This window comes from Girardinichthys multiradiatus, chromosome 3 (assembly GCF_021462225.1).
Source record: "Girardinichthys multiradiatus isolate DD_20200921_A chromosome 3, DD_fGirMul_XY1, whole genome shotgun sequence".
Classification (NCBI taxonomy): domain Eukaryota; kingdom Metazoa; phylum Chordata; class Actinopteri; order Cyprinodontiformes; family Goodeidae; genus Girardinichthys; species Girardinichthys multiradiatus.
Window position 1 is genome coordinate 2,342,305 of NC_061796.1, and position 17,672 is coordinate 2,359,976.

The 17,672-nt window shown below is 39.6% G+C and overlaps 1 protein-coding gene across 2 annotated transcripts; it reads left to right on the forward strand.

Annotated features, from left to right (window-relative positions):
• The first annotated feature begins 714 nt into the window (after positions 1-714).
• ino80c (INO80 complex subunit C) lies at positions 715-4,259 on the forward strand. Of its 2 annotated transcripts, none has more exons than XM_047357281.1 (5): positions 715-1,025; positions 2,442-2,555; positions 2,655-2,766; positions 2,892-2,959; positions 3,048-4,259. In XM_047357281.1, the coding sequence occupies exons 1-5, from the start codon at positions 837-839 to the stop codon at positions 3,177-3,179; spliced, it is 615 nt and encodes a 204-aa protein (XP_047213237.1). In that variant the 5' UTR covers positions 715-836; the 3' UTR covers positions 3,180-4,259. The 2 variants fall into 2 exon arrangements, with proteins under 2 accessions (XP_047213237.1, XP_047213244.1); XM_047357288.1 differs by having other exon boundaries at positions 715-1,019.
• The last annotated feature ends 13,413 nt before the right edge of the window (positions 4,260-17,672 follow it).

Sequence of the window (17,672 nt, forward strand, 5' to 3'; positions counted from 1 at the left end):
GGCGACAAGAAAAAACATTGATTGTTATTTTTTAAGGGAACTACGACAGACTAAAAACAAAAAAAAAAAAAAATCCCTTTACTAATAATTTCAAGAGAGAGATTGTTTGGGGTGAGCTAAAGTAGTATGATTTCAGAATGCACACAGGACAACTGTACAGGGAAAACACTTCCCTATTTAACTCGACACAAATAGAAATGGAGTAAATTTCTTTTTGGGTGAATTTTGCATAGAAAACAATAAACAGATAAACATATTTGTTCTGGTTAAGGTTCTGAAGATTGATATAGTCATAGTTAGCATTTGCTTCAGCTTTGCCTTCAATGGCAGTATCCATACTGGCTTGGGTCGGAAAGTTGCTCTTCTTTTTTGTGCTTCTTGTGACGCCATCAAACCAAATTCCCAAGAGATAGAAAAAGCATTATTTCCCTTAAGTGGAATCACATCTGTATATGTTGTGAAATGTTGTAGTTGTAATTCATACGTAATTACCAAGTTGTGCTTTTATTGTTGTGCTCTTTAATTATTTAAAGAATTCCCAACAGAATCTTTAAAATGCCTCAAATTAACTTATGAGTCCAATAAAAAGGTTTTGATTCTTAAAACGTCAGTCATAAAAACTCACAAAACAATAATTTCTCTAAAGATGTGTATACAATTTTAAGATATTTTAAGACGCGTTTACCCGGAAGTTTTTCCATTCCACATCCGGACTAGAGACTGTTTACCATGAAGATGGGCTAATGAGCTAATGAGTGAGCTATGGCTAAGTTCGGAAAGAGAAAAGTGGATTCGCACTGGCATATTTTGATTAAATTGCTACGGTTTTAGTTGAAATGGCATCCCAGATCCCAATAACGGTGAAGCCGTATCCGGCAGCCGCCAGCGCGGCGGCTCTCCGAGGGAAGAAGCGTCCAGGCAGTCCGGCGGTTGCAGGCGCTCAGCAGGCCGCAGGAAACAGCAACCTCAGCGGGAGCAAAAAGAAGAAACCCCCGCTGACAGCCACACCATCCACACAGGCACAAGTACAACCATATTGACTCACACACGGAGATGGAGCTCATCACGTTACTTAAAAACAATGAAAAGGCTCACAGAAGTTACCTTTAGGCACTTTTATGTTAAATGACCTGAGTTAATTCCTTTCAGTTACTGTCTCAGTATGTAGGTATAACCTTTAAGATATTTTCTCACAAAAGGACAACATTTCCTGAGGTTTTCATGAAATATTTCCTTTCGTCAGAATCCAGTATGATAAAAGACAGAAGTCCTGTTTCAGGTCTATTTTAAGAGCTCTTTTCATTGGAGCTGATTTTAGAGGGCATAATGAGACTCACCTCCACTACCCCTCCATCTTTTCTGCAGTGTGTGTCCTTGATTTTCCATTTAAATTCATCTTAGTGACCATTGAACCACTTTATCAGTATTTTCCAAAGACAAAATTGTTATTACAAGATTATCCCCATTTATGCATATTAGCACATGTCCGTAACCTTTATCTAGTTTTACAGTCAGATGTATTTCTGCTGTTGGTTGATGTGTTGTTATAGATGTTATAGATGGGATATGGTAGAGGTTAAGCTTTTAAACTGTTCAGAGCTGATAGTGGAAAAATTATGAGTATGATCTCTGGCTGGTTGATTGGTGCATCTCTTCAGAAGTTTTACCTTCATCTATCACAAGTTACCCGAAACACCAAAGCACAGATTCCAATACTAAATATATGTTCCAGCATTATACACTTCAGCAGTGCTGTCTTATATGTTTACTTCCTTTTAATGACAATCTGTTTCTATTTTCCAACAAAAAAAGAAAACTGTAAAGGTTAGAGAGCCTAGTAAGTATACCAGATTAGGTGCTGGTAGAACATTACATGTTAAATTTTTCTAATATGTAAAGAGAATCAAATAACTGCTTATGAAAATGTACATTTAGTAGTGGTAAGGCAAAACAAATGAATGCAACATGATTTGAAGCTGAAACTGGCTGGAGATGAGGATACTTTGCCCTTTCAGAAAGCAGAATTGCACAGGATGAAGCTGCGGTCTGCAGAATAAGAATAAAAACATAATAAACCTTGAAAACAGATATGCTGTTTTTCTTTTTTGTTGGGTCTGTCCCATTTACTGTAATTGTGGCTTTTCAGTGATGCAGTGGCAACAAGTTCTTGAATCCTTTGAGAAATAAGTACATAATTTTTCAATAAAAATGTAATTGTTCAATTTTCAATTCATGTAGAAATTAAAGAAAATGTTTGTATTTGTTTATAGTTCCTGAAGTAACTGATATTGATAAGATCTCCAATCAGTTCACCTGTAATTATTAAGTAGATTAAGGCTGTAATAACTGATAATCTAATAACTAGCATCTACATCTAATAGTTAACATGTAGGGGAAACTTAGACATGTTTGGTGCCTGTCTGAATGCTGCATGTCTTCAGATAACAGCAGTTGAAACTGTGGCTGAGATGAAGATGGTGGGATCAGTGGACAGCACGCCAACCACCATGGAGTCTGCTGCAAAGCCCCCTCCTTTCAAAGACAACATGTTTATGGTGAGTAGCTACAGCCACCTGAATTCACATTTATCCCCTCATTCTGCTTCTGGCTCAGTTTCTCTGCATCTCTTCTGTTTTCTACCTTCATTCCGACAGCATTCAGGGATTGGTGGAGCAGCAGCTGGAAAAAAGAACCGGACCTGGAAGAATCTTAAACAAATTCTGGCCTTGGAGCGAACTTTACCCTGGAAGCTCAGTGATCCCAACTGTAAGATAGTTGTTCTGTTTACGTGCTATAATGCAATAGAAAGTCATTCTAAGTAAAGCAGTCTGATGACCTTAGTATACTGACAGATCAAATAAGTAATGTAATTTCTAAATCTATGGTTTCAGACTACAACATTGATGCTCCTCCCTCTTTAAAACCAGCAAAGAAATACTCAGACATCTCTGGCCTACCCGTAAGTAATCCTTCAAACAAGGACTGCATAGCTTTATTCAGTTCATGTTAAAAGCAGAATCAGAACGCTGTCTCATGCGTTTCCTCAGGCAAATTACACAGATCCACAGACCAAGCTGCGCTTCACATCATCTGAGGAGTTTTCCTACATCCGTCTCCTCCCCACCGATGTTGTTACAGGCTACCTGACCCTTCGAAAGGCAACATGCATCGTTCCATGATAGCTGAGCAGAGCTTCATGCCTAAAAACATGTTTGGACCAGTGATGGACTTGCATCAGTAGATGTGGAGGAACAAGGCGTGGACGTGGGACCGCAGGAGGTTGCTGCTGAACTTTTGCACTGCAGTTATGAGGACAGCAGTCTAAGTCAGGATTGTGGCTGATGAGATTCACAGAAAGGAAGACTGAACAATTACTATAATGTGTTTTGTCATTCTTTTGAGAGTTTCTGGATGGTGTGAAGTCATCCCAGGAGAGAATTTCCAGCGAACAATTTTGAGTACATACTTTTGCTTAAATACATGATGCTGTTTTTCCAATAAGTACTTGCTAAAGTTTGGAAAATTTGAGTGCCCCTACACTTAGTGGTACCCCTGGTAGAGGTTTGCATTATCAGTCGGCTGGCAGAGTTCTTCCAAAGTTTTATTTAAAATATCCTGGTATTTTAAAGACTTTAAGATGTTATGTACTCTAACATGGTTCAGAGAGCCTTTGGTAAAAAAGAAAAAAAACAGACCCACGGCATCACAGATCCTCTGTCATACTTAATGGGCATCGGGCTCTCTTCCACTTGTTCATCTTTTGATTTCATGCCAGACCCATCTGGAGTGGTGCTGAAAAGCTCAGCCTTGGTCTTATCTCACCAGACTCCACATGTTTATGCTTGTGATAGTAGGACAAAAAGGATTTTTGTTGGGATGCCACTCAAAACAAATGACAAGCATGTAGATGGTATCTAATGGATTTTATGGAGACTCGGTGGCTCCAAGATGCTACTATTTGCTGCAGTTTCAGAATGCTGATTGTAGTGAGCTTTAAAGATTCCCGTTACCCTCTTAGCCTCCTCCTACCTTTGCAAATAAGCAAGATAAATGGGGTTTCTCAGCGAGTTTAGCTGCCAACAGCTAAGATAAATGAGTCTCTCTCAGCCGGATTTTTACCCGAAGGAAACGGGAAGTCTTACATTTCTAATAGTTTCAAAACGCTGATCAACTTAAGGAGGGCTTGGTAACCGCTTTGTTGCTGAAGGTAGGCCATCTTGTGTAAAACATCGAGCATAAATAAAGTCAGTGTATACAAACCTGTTGGAATTGCTGCTGTTATGTTTTAATAAGTTGTATTATTAAAAAAGACAACCTGTATTTCTAATAAGTAACCATTTGCTTTATTTATCTTCAGGCTCTTTTGTTTAGGAACCCAGCTGTAAATTGGAGACAGACAACAACAAAAAAGGTCTAAGGTTCGCTTACAGAACAGCTATAATCACACATGTTGAGTGTGCTCTATATAGGAAGCAGCAAGGAATGTTAAACCCACTCTACCTTACTGCTCTCTTTGTTAAAGACTAAATAAGGTGTTTTTGTGAGTGAGCCACCAGACAGGTCTAATTTGACCTTATATTAAAACATATTACTGATTAAACATGTTTTAACTCCACAGGTTCACCTTTTGTAGAATTTGCCCTTTAACTTGTACAGTGAGACCGTGTCATTAATCACATCAAGCAGAGGCCAAAATGATGTGAGCAGTGTTTCTCATGGGAGTAATCCCTGTTATGCAAATACTGAGATATAAATACACAAGATAATCACAGGTATTTTTCTTTTTGTCATTGCAAATTTTGTAAGTATTGAGTGTTTAGTTTTTTTTAAAGGACAAAAGCAAATCATAAGTGAGATGTTATCAGTAAAGCATGTTGGCATCACAAGAGTTTCATTTTGAGTGTTAAAGCCACTCCTTTTACTTTTGGGTCTACTTTGGGACGTTACTTTTGTGGCACATTCTTGGAAAGGTTCCAGAGGGATTTACTGATGAGACATCACAAACTGCCTTGGCTGACTCTTTGCATTGTGGACAACAAGAGATCATGCTCCTTTACTTGAGGTAAAGAATGACCACCAACCCTGAGGCAGCTAACCAACCTTTTCTAGTTGACAACCATGGCTTTAGACTTAGATGAGCTGCCTCTCATCCTGGATGAGAGTGCACTGTTCCAGTGCACACTGTTTGTCATGACCTTAAGATGCCAACAGAAGTATATCCTCAGCAAAAAGCAATGATGTGACCCTAAGGTTCCCAAAGCAGACATCGCCTTTCGTCCTATACATTAAGACCACAAACAGAATTAGAGCCAAGGGGCAGCCCTGGCACAGTTCTTGTAAGCATTTCTGATGCCCCATATTCCTGCAGCTCCCTGTGTAAAATGCCTCTGGTAGTAAATCTTCACATTTGTATGTCTTCTTCAAATGCACAAAATACATGTAGAATAGACAACCAATTGTCCATGACCCCATTGGTGGTTCAGTGAGCATAAAAGCAGGTCCACTGTTCAATCACCTCATTCTGCCACTCCTCAGGTGTTGCCCCAGTCTTCCATGAATCTTTTAAGGGGTGTGTCAACCAAGACAGACTCAAAATGACCAGAGCCTTCAACATCTTGGGATGAATATTATCCACTTTTGGTGGCATGTTGATCAAGAGCTGTTGTTAAAGTTATTTGTGAGTGGAAGAAATATAGATGACAATTATCAGTGATCTGATGCTTCATGTAAATCTTGGCACATTAATGAGGGTGATCATGAGAAAGCTGTCCCATGAGAGACCAGCCCACAGTTTGTTAATAATATGAAGGCAGTTGGATCGACAGTCCCCAAAAGGACTACTGATAAAACCATAATTGACCCATATCTCGCAATACAAATGCTGAACAAGGCACATGTTCATGCCTGTCTTACGTTTGTCACAAAACAGTTCACGCCAATTCACAACACATGTCGTCTCAAGTACTTCACAAAGGGTTTGGAATGGTTTAGGGTTGTTGGGGAGGTTGGATTAAACTACTGAGTGTTAGAGTTTGGTCATTTTAGAATAGGCTATGTTTAGGGGTACTAAGTAAAACAATAAACTGATAAAGTTTGTCCATGTAGAGCCCATTGGTGGCTATTGTTATACTAAAAAGCACAAGGATTGGGGTTACCTCCCTCTGTCAGACTGATTATAATCATTGGAAAAGAGAAGGGGTCGCACAGGTAGAAGAAATGGAGGGTGTGTTTGCACCTCAACCATAACTGAGCCAAAATCTTGGGCGAGAACCTTATTCCTTCTGTCTAAATATTTAAGATGGCTTGTGGATGAGTCTTCCATTATGACAATGACCCAAACCTCCTGCAAAGGCAGCAGAGGAGTGGCTAAAGCAGAACCACGTTAGGATGGCATGGACATGGAGTTTTCCAGACGTCTTCCAGACCTTAGTTCTACAGAAAAGTGTGTAGGAAGCTGAAGCTCTAAGTTAAAAATCAACAGTCAAATCACATCAAGGATTGTGAGAATTTCTGTAAAGAGGAATAGCCCAAATCCCTCCTGAGATGTTTGCAATCCTGGTGACCAACTATTGCTGTGATGTGACGTGATCAAATACTTATTTCTCTAAATTACATTCAAATCAATTTTAATTTTCATGTAATGTGTTTCTCTCCAGTTAAATTGAGCTACATTAAAAATGAAAGACTATTCATTTCTTTGTCAATGAGCAAACCAACCAATTCAGCAGGAGATTAAACAGGTATTTCTCTATATTTCTCTACTGTATATGATGGTCCCCATGAAGCACGAATTCTGATGAAAACAAATGACAAGTCTTGCTCATGGGTGAGTGTTATTTCCTTCTGGTATGAACTCGAGCAATGCTGATGAGGGCAGTATAGTATATCTGTTAAAGTCAGAGCAGCGTTTTCATTCCTGCTGTGGCATCAAAACTTCAACATGGTGATTAATGAACAGTGTCAGAGCTTTCCACTACCTAAGCACACAAGCCAGCAGAGTGTGTCCCAGTGCAGAAGCTGGCAGGTGTTTGTGCTAATCGGGGTTTCCTTTCTGAGTTTGGGTTATACTCATGGAAGTAACATTTCTTAAGATGCAAATTCATTCCTGAATAATACCATCTATTTCACATTTCTGTGGACCGTTTTTTTGTTCTTTCTGAAACATAGTGTTAGAAGACATCTTTGCAGTTACACCTTTTCACCACCTGGATGTGCCAGAGTTCTGCCCATTGTGGGATCCACGACTGCTGAGTGTGTTTGTTGTCTACACAATAAGCTAGAAAGGTCAGCCAGTCAGTCATTTATTTATTTATTGTTTATTTAACTGCTTGGAGTTTGTATTCATTCAGTCGGAAAGCATTCTAAACAAGTGCTCGTTGATGAATACCAGTGACAGGTCAGCTTCAAATCCACATTACGGTGTCAGTTATTAATTTATAGTGACTCATAAACGTATTCAGTATTGTTACATTACAACCTCAAGACTCTTGTGTATTTATTGGGATTTTATGTGATAGACCAACACTAAGTGATGCATAATTGCAAAGTGGAGGGAAAATGAGACTTTTCTGTCAAAAGGTTTTACAGATAACAATTTGAAAGTGTTGCATGCATTTGTATTCAGCCTCCCAGAATGAATATTTTGTAGGTCAACCTTTGCTGCAATTACGTCTTCAAGTCTTTTGTGATATGTCTCCAGCAGCTTTGCAAATCTAAAGAAACTATTTGCACGATTGTTATGTAAAACTCAGTGTGACTGGAGGGAGACTCATCTTTGGTCACAGATTCTGAACTATATTTAGACCTGGGTCATTTCACCATGTAAAATATTTTGATTCATTGTAGTTTTTCTTGCTGGAAATTGTTTGTAGCTCTAACAAGTGCTCTCCAAAGATGACCCGGTATTTTGCTGCATCTGTCTTCATATCAGATGTGAGCATCCTTCTTGTCCCCACAGCATGATGCTGCCATTGAGTAACTCGTACTCGCCGTCTTCCGCTTTATCCGGGACCGGGTCGCTGGGGCAGCAGATTCAGCAGAGATGCCCATACGTCCCTCTCTCCAGACACCTCCTCCAGCTCCTCTTGGGGGAGCCCAAGGCATTCCCAGGCCAGCTGAGAGACATAGTCCCTCCAGCATGTCCTGGGCCGTCCCCTGGGCCTTCCCCCGGTGGGACGTGCCTGGAACACCTCCCGAGGAATTCATCCAGGAGGCATTCGATATAGATGCCCGAGCCACCTCAACTGGCTCCTCTCGATGTGGAGGAGCAGCGTCTCTACTCCGAGCCCCTCCCGCCATTAAGTGAAGTAAGTAAAATTTTATTTGTATAGCACCTTTCACAGATAAAATCACAAATATAGACATCATTTATGAACATCAAATTAATTAAAAGCCTGTCTGTACAGATATGTTTTTAGCTTCATTTTGAATTGATCAACGGAGTAGACACAGCGTAAAAACAATGGAAGGGAATTTCACAATTGCCGTGCAAAGGCCTGGATTGCCAGATCCCCACGAGTCTTAAGCCTTGTTCGAGGGACAAACAGTAGACGTCAGAGCTCTGGTAGAAGATTGGGGCTTAAGCATATCTAAAATATATTGAGGGGCCTGACCATGCAGAGCCCTAAAAGTTAAAACAAGAAGTTTAAAACAAAACCTAAAATCGGTAACCAGCCAAGTGAAGCTTGGAATTTGAGTTCTCCTGCTTATCCCCGTTAAGAGTCTAGCCGCAGCATTCTGCACTGTCTGAACGCAATCTACAGCAGATTTGTTAAAACAGGTAAAAAGTCCATAACAATAATGAAGTTAAAGCATGTAAAATATTTTCTAAGTCACATTTAGACACCATAGATTTGAGCTTAGCAATATTTCTTAAATGATAGAAACAATTTTGAGCTAATTTCTTGGGATGGTGATTAAAAGACATACAATAGTGAAAAATCACACCCAGATTTCTGAGATTCAACTGAACAGAGGATCCCAGGAAACTGATGTGCTTTCTGATTTCAGAAATTTTTCGTCAGGTGCTAAAGTCAATGTTTCAGTTTTCTTAGTATTCAGCTGTAAACAATTTACATTTAACCATTTTTTTAATCTCTGCCAAGCAATCAGATTTGATAGTTAAAAAAATTCAGCAGGTTTAAAAGAACACCATAATTGTATGTCATCAGCATAAAAATGATAAGAAACATGGATGATCTGGGCCTAATAGAGTAATATACAATAAAAACAGGATTGGGCCAAGAACAGATCCCTGGGGTACACCACACAGAAACATGGATGATCCGGGCCTAACAGAGTAATATACAATAAAAACAGGATTGGGCCAAGAACAGATCCCTGGGGTACACCACACAGAAACATAGATGATCCGGGCCTAATAGAGTAATATACAACAAAAATGTCAGACTCTGAGTCTCTGTGTGCGTGTGTGTGTTTGGTGTACTTGTCTACATAACCATTCAGTGTTTCACAGTTGGTGCTGGAGCTCTCAGGTGAGCTGGATGACAGGAGTCTCCTATCTGCTGATTGCTTGGAGGAATACTTAAGTGGGAGGCTGCCAGCACTTTGATGCCAGAGTGTTTGCCTTAGTGGTAACAAGCTCAGCCTCTACTGATCTTTTGCTTCGTTTTTGAACTTCAAGTAACTTTGTATTTTGTTCCCACGCAGGTTTTTACCTGAGGTTTTGTTTACCTCGCTGAATTCCAACTTCGTTCCAGAGTTTTTCTGAGCATCTGGATTATCAACTACTGAGTTAAGGATCTATCTTCCTGTGGATTTCTCTCACTACCATCTGTATCTTTCGGACACGGACCAAGCTGGCGGCTTCCCATTTCCTCCAACTTCAGGACCCAGGCATCAGCATACCCTGTCCCTTCCTCCATCTCAAACTTCGGCACCTGAGCTCCATTTGGCTGGCACCAAGATCACAACAAAGAAGACAACGATCTTCCTTCGCAAGTTAAGACTCTGAATCTCTCTACCCCTGGTGGTTCAAGCTACAACAATTTAGTAAGCCATATCTCAGATCTAAGTAATCAGTTACTTCATATCATTCGGTTCATTCTTCTTCCTTCCTGTACAGTTGGCGTTTCCAGTCCTCATCCCAGATTACTTTGCTCACAATAAAATCCGTAAAAGTTTCTCTTCTGAGTGTTCTCTGTATGTGAGTCAGATCTATACCAAAAATGACAAAAAACAGGATTGGGCCAAGAACAGATCCCTGGGGTACACCACACAGCAGATCTGATGCATCAGACAACACTTCATTTATACAAACACTTAATGATCTCTTTGAAAGGTAAGAAATATACCATTGTAACACAACCCCAGAAAATCCAAAATCTTTACGTCTATTGATCAGGATCAACCTAGTCATGATCAACCAAATCAAGTCAAAAGCAGAGGTAAAGTCCAAGAGAACTAAAACCATGTACTCTCCCGAGTCAGCTGCCATCAGTATGTCACTTGACACTTTAAGTAAAGAGGTTTCTGTTGAAGGCATGTCACAAAAACCAGACTGAAAATTGTCCAATTTATCGTTTCTCTTCAGAAAATAAGTAAGTTGTTGAGCTTCAACTTTTTCTAGAAGCTTGGACATTAACGGGATTTTAGATATTGGCCTATAATTGCTGGGTAGCGAGGAATCAAGAAGAGATTTCTTTAAAATCTGATTAACAACTAGTCTGAATGATGTGAGGGCATTGTTAGTTTTCTGCCAGAAGTGTTTTTGCAGATGGACCAAAAATATTAATTATGGTCTGATTTGCAATGTCTCCTATATAGCTAGTGGCAAGCTGCAAACAGGACTTCTTAGGGCTGTCTTTCAACAATGGTTTCTCTGGGTGCGGCGCTGGTGTTGTAGGGGTTGAGCGTGCAACCATGTGCAGAGGCTATAGTCATTGGTGCAGCTGTCCCAGGTTTGAGTCTTGGACCTGGTGACCTTTGCCAAATATCTCCCCCTCTCTTTTTGCCCCTCTTTCCTGTCTACCTACCATTGAAAAATAAAGGCTTATAGTGCTGCAAACCCCATGGTTTCTCTGTGGTGATATTGTGTATCAAAATTTATCCTACAAAAACTAATACAGACATTGGTTTACATATGCAGCAGTCCACACAGAATCAATGACAGACTTAAACTGGCTGATGACAATCATGACTAATTTTAAGTATGGATGTGGAAGTGGATGTAAGCAGTTAAGAGCTGCAGCCTGCAGCTCAATCATATAATAACCATCATTATGACATTGATTGTGATGCACATCGAAGGCTCATCCTTGGAGTGATGGAAGATTCAGCACCTGCCACACTGCAAAAGAGCTGTCATGTAGCGCACACAGTAGCTGACCTGAAATCAAAGAGACAACCGTCAATTGTTTTTGTTTAGTGTTTGCTTCACTGAACTTCTGCAAGCCTTTGCTGCACGCTGGAGAATCTCTAAAAAATATTTTCAGTTTTTCTCATTTGCACCCTGTCCTTCTTTGGGCTTTTGTTGCTGTATTATTAGACAGTTATCAAATCAGATCAGTATTCTAATCACAACACTGTAAATAATAATGTGTAAAGGTCATGAACCACTTGTTTCTTTCTATTGTCCTTTAATAGGAGTTAGACCATTTTTTTCTAATTATTGAAACTGAAACACCTGGTTTTAGACCACAATAATTTATTAGTATGGTGTAGGGCCTCCTTTTGCGGCCAATACAGTGTCAATTTGTCTTGGGAATGACATATACAAGTCCTGCGCAGTGGTCAGAGGGATTTTAAGCCATTCTTCTTGCAGGATAGTGTCCAGGTCACTACGTGATACTGGTGGAGGAAAACATTTCCTGACTCGCTCCTCCAAAACACCTCAAAGTGGCTCAATAATATTTAGATCTGGTGACTGTGCAGGCCATGGGAGATGTTCAACTTCACTTTCATGTTCATCAAACCAATCTTTCACCAGTCTTGCTGTGTGTATTGGTGCATTGTCATCCTGATACACGGCACTGCCTTCAGGATACAATGTTTGAACCACTGGATGCACATGGTCCTCAAGAATGGTTCGGTAGTCCTTGGCAGTGACGTGCTCATCTAGCACAAGTATTGGGCCAAGGGAATGCCATGATATGGCAGCCCAAACCATCCACCCCCATGCTTCACTCTGGGCATGCAACAGTCTGGGTGGTACTCTTCTTTGGGGCTTCTCCACACCGTAACTCTCCTGGATGTGGGGAAAACAGTAAAGGTGGACTCATCAGAGAACAATACATGTTTCACATTGTCCACAGCCCAAGATTTGCGCTCCTTGCACCATTGAAACCGACATTTGGCATTGGCATGAGTGACCAAAGGTTTGGCTATAGCAGCCTGGCCATGTATATTGACCCTGTGGAGCTCCCGACAGACAGTTCTGGTGGAAACAGGAGAGTTGAGGTGCACATTTAATTCTGCTGTGATTTGGGCAGCCGTGGTTTTATGTTTTTTGGATACAATCCGGGTTATCACCCGAACATCCCTTTCAGACAGCTTCTTCTTGCGTCCACAGTTAGTCCTGTTGGAAGTGGTTCGTCCTTCTTGGTGGTATGCTGACATTACCCTGGATACCGTGGCTCTTGATACATCACAAAGACTTGCTGTCTTGGTCACAGATGCACCAGCAAGACGTGCACCAACAATTTGTCCTCTTTTGAACTCTGGTATGTCACCCATAATGTTGTGTGCATTTCAATATTTTGTGCAAAACTGTGCTCTTACCCTGCTAATTGAACCTTCACACTCTGCTCTTACTGGTGCAATGTGCAATCAATGAAGACTGGCTACCAGGCTGGTCCAATTTAGCCATGAAACCTCCCACACTAAAATGACAGGTGTTTCAGTTTCATTGTCCAACCCTTGTAGTTCTCCAGGTTTTCCAAAGACGTTTTTATGAAAACAGACAATCAAGCAATAAAAGGAAAAAAACAAAACAAATAAGGCTGACCAATTTTTAATGTTTAATGAAATATCATTCAGATCTAAATAAAACAGAAGCAGCAGAGTCTGGCTAAAAGGACGTAAACACATAGGGAGCAATTTTTCTGAACAATTACAAAAAACATTGCAGGGAAAAGAGAAATAATTTGACGTCAGACTGCTCAACATGTGTATGTTAACGCAAATGGAACTAGCGTGTCTGCTAGTAAAGGCCACGGTGGTGTTTCCAGATAGTTTTCAAAGTGGTGGCCAGATGGGGGCCACAAATAATTTCGGGTTGGCTCAGTAAAACGAAAAGCCGAAAGCAGAGTGAAGAGCTAGGCTGGGACAAACATTCATTAGTGGGGGGCTATGAAGGAAAAAAAAGTGTTCTAAGCCTAATTAGTTATAGAACAAATTGACAAATATAATAGTACTAAACAAAAAAAATACTTTAAAATAAGAATTCAATAAAAAATGACAAATGTTACAAATCTCTGAAACATACATCTCCTTGATTTATGTTTATAAAAATATGCATATAACTATCTGATTGTGGGGTCTAGTGGGACGTGAGAAAATTCAATATGGTGGTCGTTGCCCTCTCTGCTCCTCCCCTTGGTGGTTCCCCTGACAGGCCATCATTAAACACAGATCTAATATGTCAGTTACAATCACAATCAACAGTATACTCATAGGTGAGCTGCTTGCATAAAATCAAAGCCACTCTGAATCTAGTTTGCTTGGAGATTATCGCAGCTGTGGATGTTAGCCCAGGTAAGCAGAGGACAGTAGTGATTGGTCCAGAGGAATGGAACACTTGTCCAATCAGCAACAGCAAATGATGCACCAACAATGTCACAGCTAAAGATTGTAAGTAATTTACTGTAATCTGCATATTATTTAGAGTAAGGCAATGCTGATTATGGGCCTCCTGTAAATAATATCTAACAACTGGAGGTCATTCGTAGTTAATTTGTTTTATTCAACGGTCATAATCTCCATATTTCATCAGGGTGACCTTGTTAAGCAAAGATAGGTGGATCATTAATTTGAAATGGGCTGTACAATAACATCTTTGGTAAATAATACACTATTAATAAGTGTTTAACATTTTTGGGGGCAAAATGAAATAATTATTTGTTTTCATAATTCATGAACAGCCTATTTAAGGTCATGCCACAGCATTTAAATTGGTCAAGAATTTGACTTGGCTACTTGAAAAATACATTTTTAGCTATTCAGAGGTAGGCTTGCTCATGTGATTTGCATTTTGTTGATCTGTCTGCTGCATAACCCCAGTATACTTGATCTTTAACCAACGGCGGTCATTCTCCTGCAGGATTTTCTGGTAGAGAGCCTAATTCATAGTTCCATCAATAATGATAAATCTTTCAGGTCCCGAAGCAGCAAATCAGCCCCAGACATCACACTACCACCATCGTTTATGACTGTAGTGTTCTTTTTCTAAAATACTGGTTTAGTTTTAAGCCAGATCTAACAGGAGACACACTCTTTAAAATGTTCATGTTTTGCATTGTCAGTTAACAATTTTGTTTTTCAGATATTTAAGCAATCATCGAGACGCTTTTTTGGCAAAACTAAAACAGGTGTTTGTGTTCTTTTTGCCATTCCTGCCGAGTTTTTCTTTTACTGTTGAATCATGATTACTGACCCAAACTGAGGCAAGTAAAGCCTGCAAGAGGTTTGGATGTTTTTATAGGTTCTTTTGTGAGTTCCTGGATGAGTCGCTCTATAGGAGTAATTTTGGTAAGCTGGCCACTCCTGGCAAGATTCACCGATGTTCCTTGTTTTCTCCAGTTGTGGATAATGGCTCTCACTGTTGAAGCCTTACAAATATTAGCCCTATTTAAGCTGCTAGATGTCATTGACTGTGTCTCTCATCGGTTGTTGATTTTCTTTATATCCAGGACATGATGTGTTGTTTTTTTGTGACGGTTCAGTCAACTTCAAATTGCCAGATACGTTATTTTTGAACAATTTCTTGATTTTCTTTACAAAAGGAAATCACTATTTGAAAACAGATAAAATCAGTCAGGGGGTAAAATACATTTTCACAACACCGTATTTCGCCGCCTTACTTCTCCCATTTCTCCTTTTACCTTCACCATCATCAAGGTTTCCTCATGTGTGAGGGCATCTTTAATCACTTCTCTTCTTCTTTGCGTTCTCGGCAAGCCTTTGCCCTTTACCACCTTCAGGGGTCTACTTCGTGACCTCTTTTGTGATTTGTCACCGTCCTAACAGGGACAAACCACATGCAAAGTGACTTTGTGCCCAGAAGTGATCATGCTGTGGTGGCTCACAAAGTATCACATTATTATGGTTCATTTAGCCAAGAAAAAACACTGATCCCCATCTCAAGGAGGCCTGTGGCAGTGCCTTTCCTCCCCTTGTTTGAATGTAGCCAAAGCGAACGGTGCTAGTTCCCAGTTTTCATTGGGCTGTAGAGGTCAAACAACAAAGTGTCATCAGATAGCTAATCAACTCATTCAGATATCATTACACTGGGCTAAATCCCTGTTAATCCCACTGAAGATTGAATCAGTTTTCCCTTGCAGGTCAGCTTGTTTCTCTTTGTGTGTATGTGCAGTTGCATGAAGGCAAAAGGGACAAAGAAAAAGTTAATTCTTGATGTTGATAGACAGTGATTGTCCTTCAATGAGCCATATTCACCATCTCCTCTCTGTCCTTCCCTTCGTTTTCCTGCTGGTTCCTCTCTCTCCTCTTTGGGCTCTTTTTTAGTCTCCGTCAGCTGGCGCTCTGCTGTTGTTTGGTTTTAATAGTATGTCTATCTGACAAAATATCCAATAAACCACAGTTATATTCAGATGTATTTTGTACAAGATACACTTTTTTCATTTAACTGTAAAATAAAACATATCAAAGCCACTTGTGCTCAATAAAGGTAATCTGACTGTATCTGCAGTCACTGAAGATGTCATTAAGGATTCTAAATATTAAATGTATATGATTTTGTTTTTATGAAGTCAACATATTTGTAGATATCAAAAGAACCATTAAGATCTTAATTTTTCAAAGAATTTCTCAGAAATTGACAAGTGTATTGCCTGCTGGTCTGAAACAAGTCAATTAAATTTGATTTAATTTAATTCAGTTGATTTCTATGCAGTTGGCTTTTATTTAATCTTCTTCAGTTCTTTGTAATGCAGTTCAGTTTGGTATAATTTTATAAAATTTGGTTTAATCAATTTCTGTTCAATTCTTGTACATTTAGTTCAATTTGAATTGTTTCACTTCACTTTCATTTAAATAAATTCAAATCAACTTACAGCAATTAAATCCAAATCAGTTATAGTCGATCGAGCGTGGTTTGGTTTGATTCAATTCAACTTGGATTCAGTTCAGATCAGCTCAATTCAGTTGAACTGAATTCATTTCAGTTCAGCCAACAGTGAGGAAGACTGACTCCCTTAACGAGAAGTAAACTTCACCTGAATCAGGCTCCAATATTCTGCCACTTGCCTCTATTGCATTGGCACTGAGATGACAATTGCAGGCATTTATAGCCTTCTGCTACGTTTCTGATGTTTGGCCACTCCTAACACTTTGATTTCTCTCTAATTTATTTTTTTTTGTTTTATTGCACTGATTTGCAAGACTTTGACTGGATAATGCTCATTGACTTGGAATCAACCCCAGATGTTTTATGTCCTCAAACTACTGTGAATTCTAGATATTTTTTATCATTGAGAGCAAAGTGTACCGGAGTCAAATTCCTTATTTGTCTGTACAAACTTGGCAATAAAGATGATTCTGACTGATTCTGAAGTGAAAAGGAAACGCCTATATAGATAGAAACCTACCTCTCCATCTGTCTGTCTGTTGGAATAGCTCCATCCATCACACAAACCTAGATTCAGGTGAATAATGTATCGTTGGATGGAAACAGAGGTAATAACAGGGATGTGACCCTCCAACCTTCTCAACAACAGATGAAACCAATCTCGCCTACCAAAGACAGTCCATTCACACCTACCTACCTACCATGGTGTGTGTGTGTGAGAGAGAGGGATGATAATACCCATCCATTCACACTCCTGCTGGTGATGCAACTCAATGCCTAACTGTGCTTAAAAGCTATTATATGTCAGGACTGAATTTGTGTGCTTTCAGCTGTTTGTGTGTATGTAACTTCAAACCTATGTCTCAGAGCAGATATTTTATGACCAGCTCAGCTCTGAAAGCCAATTATCTGTCTTATGGCTGTTGTTTGAATTTTAGTCGCCACTTCGAAAAATGATCTCGTGTGACTTTGAATGAACTCGTGTTTCTCCAGGAAGTGTCTGATGCCTCTTTTGAGACCATTTTACACAGATCTTTTATGCAAAACTGTATCAGATAGTGTAAATTGGAGAGTCCAACTCTGAATTTTATTTGTTCATAACAGAAATAAAAACCTGTAACTGGACATAACTAAAAAAAAAAACAACTACTTACTTGTTCTGAGTCATCTGAATTATAGTGGTAGAGGGAAGTTCATATCAATAATTCAGAAGCTTTTTGAGAAACAGCACCTCCAATAACTGCTGTTTTACCGCATGTCTCCAAGCCATTTTTATATATTGTATACACAGCAGAGAAAGAAAAGAGATAATTGGATTAAGTTTGGGGCAAAATGAAAGTTACAGGCTCAGTGTGTGTGAATGTGTGTGTTTAGACCTTTTGTTCACTGTTTTTAACAACTCTAATCC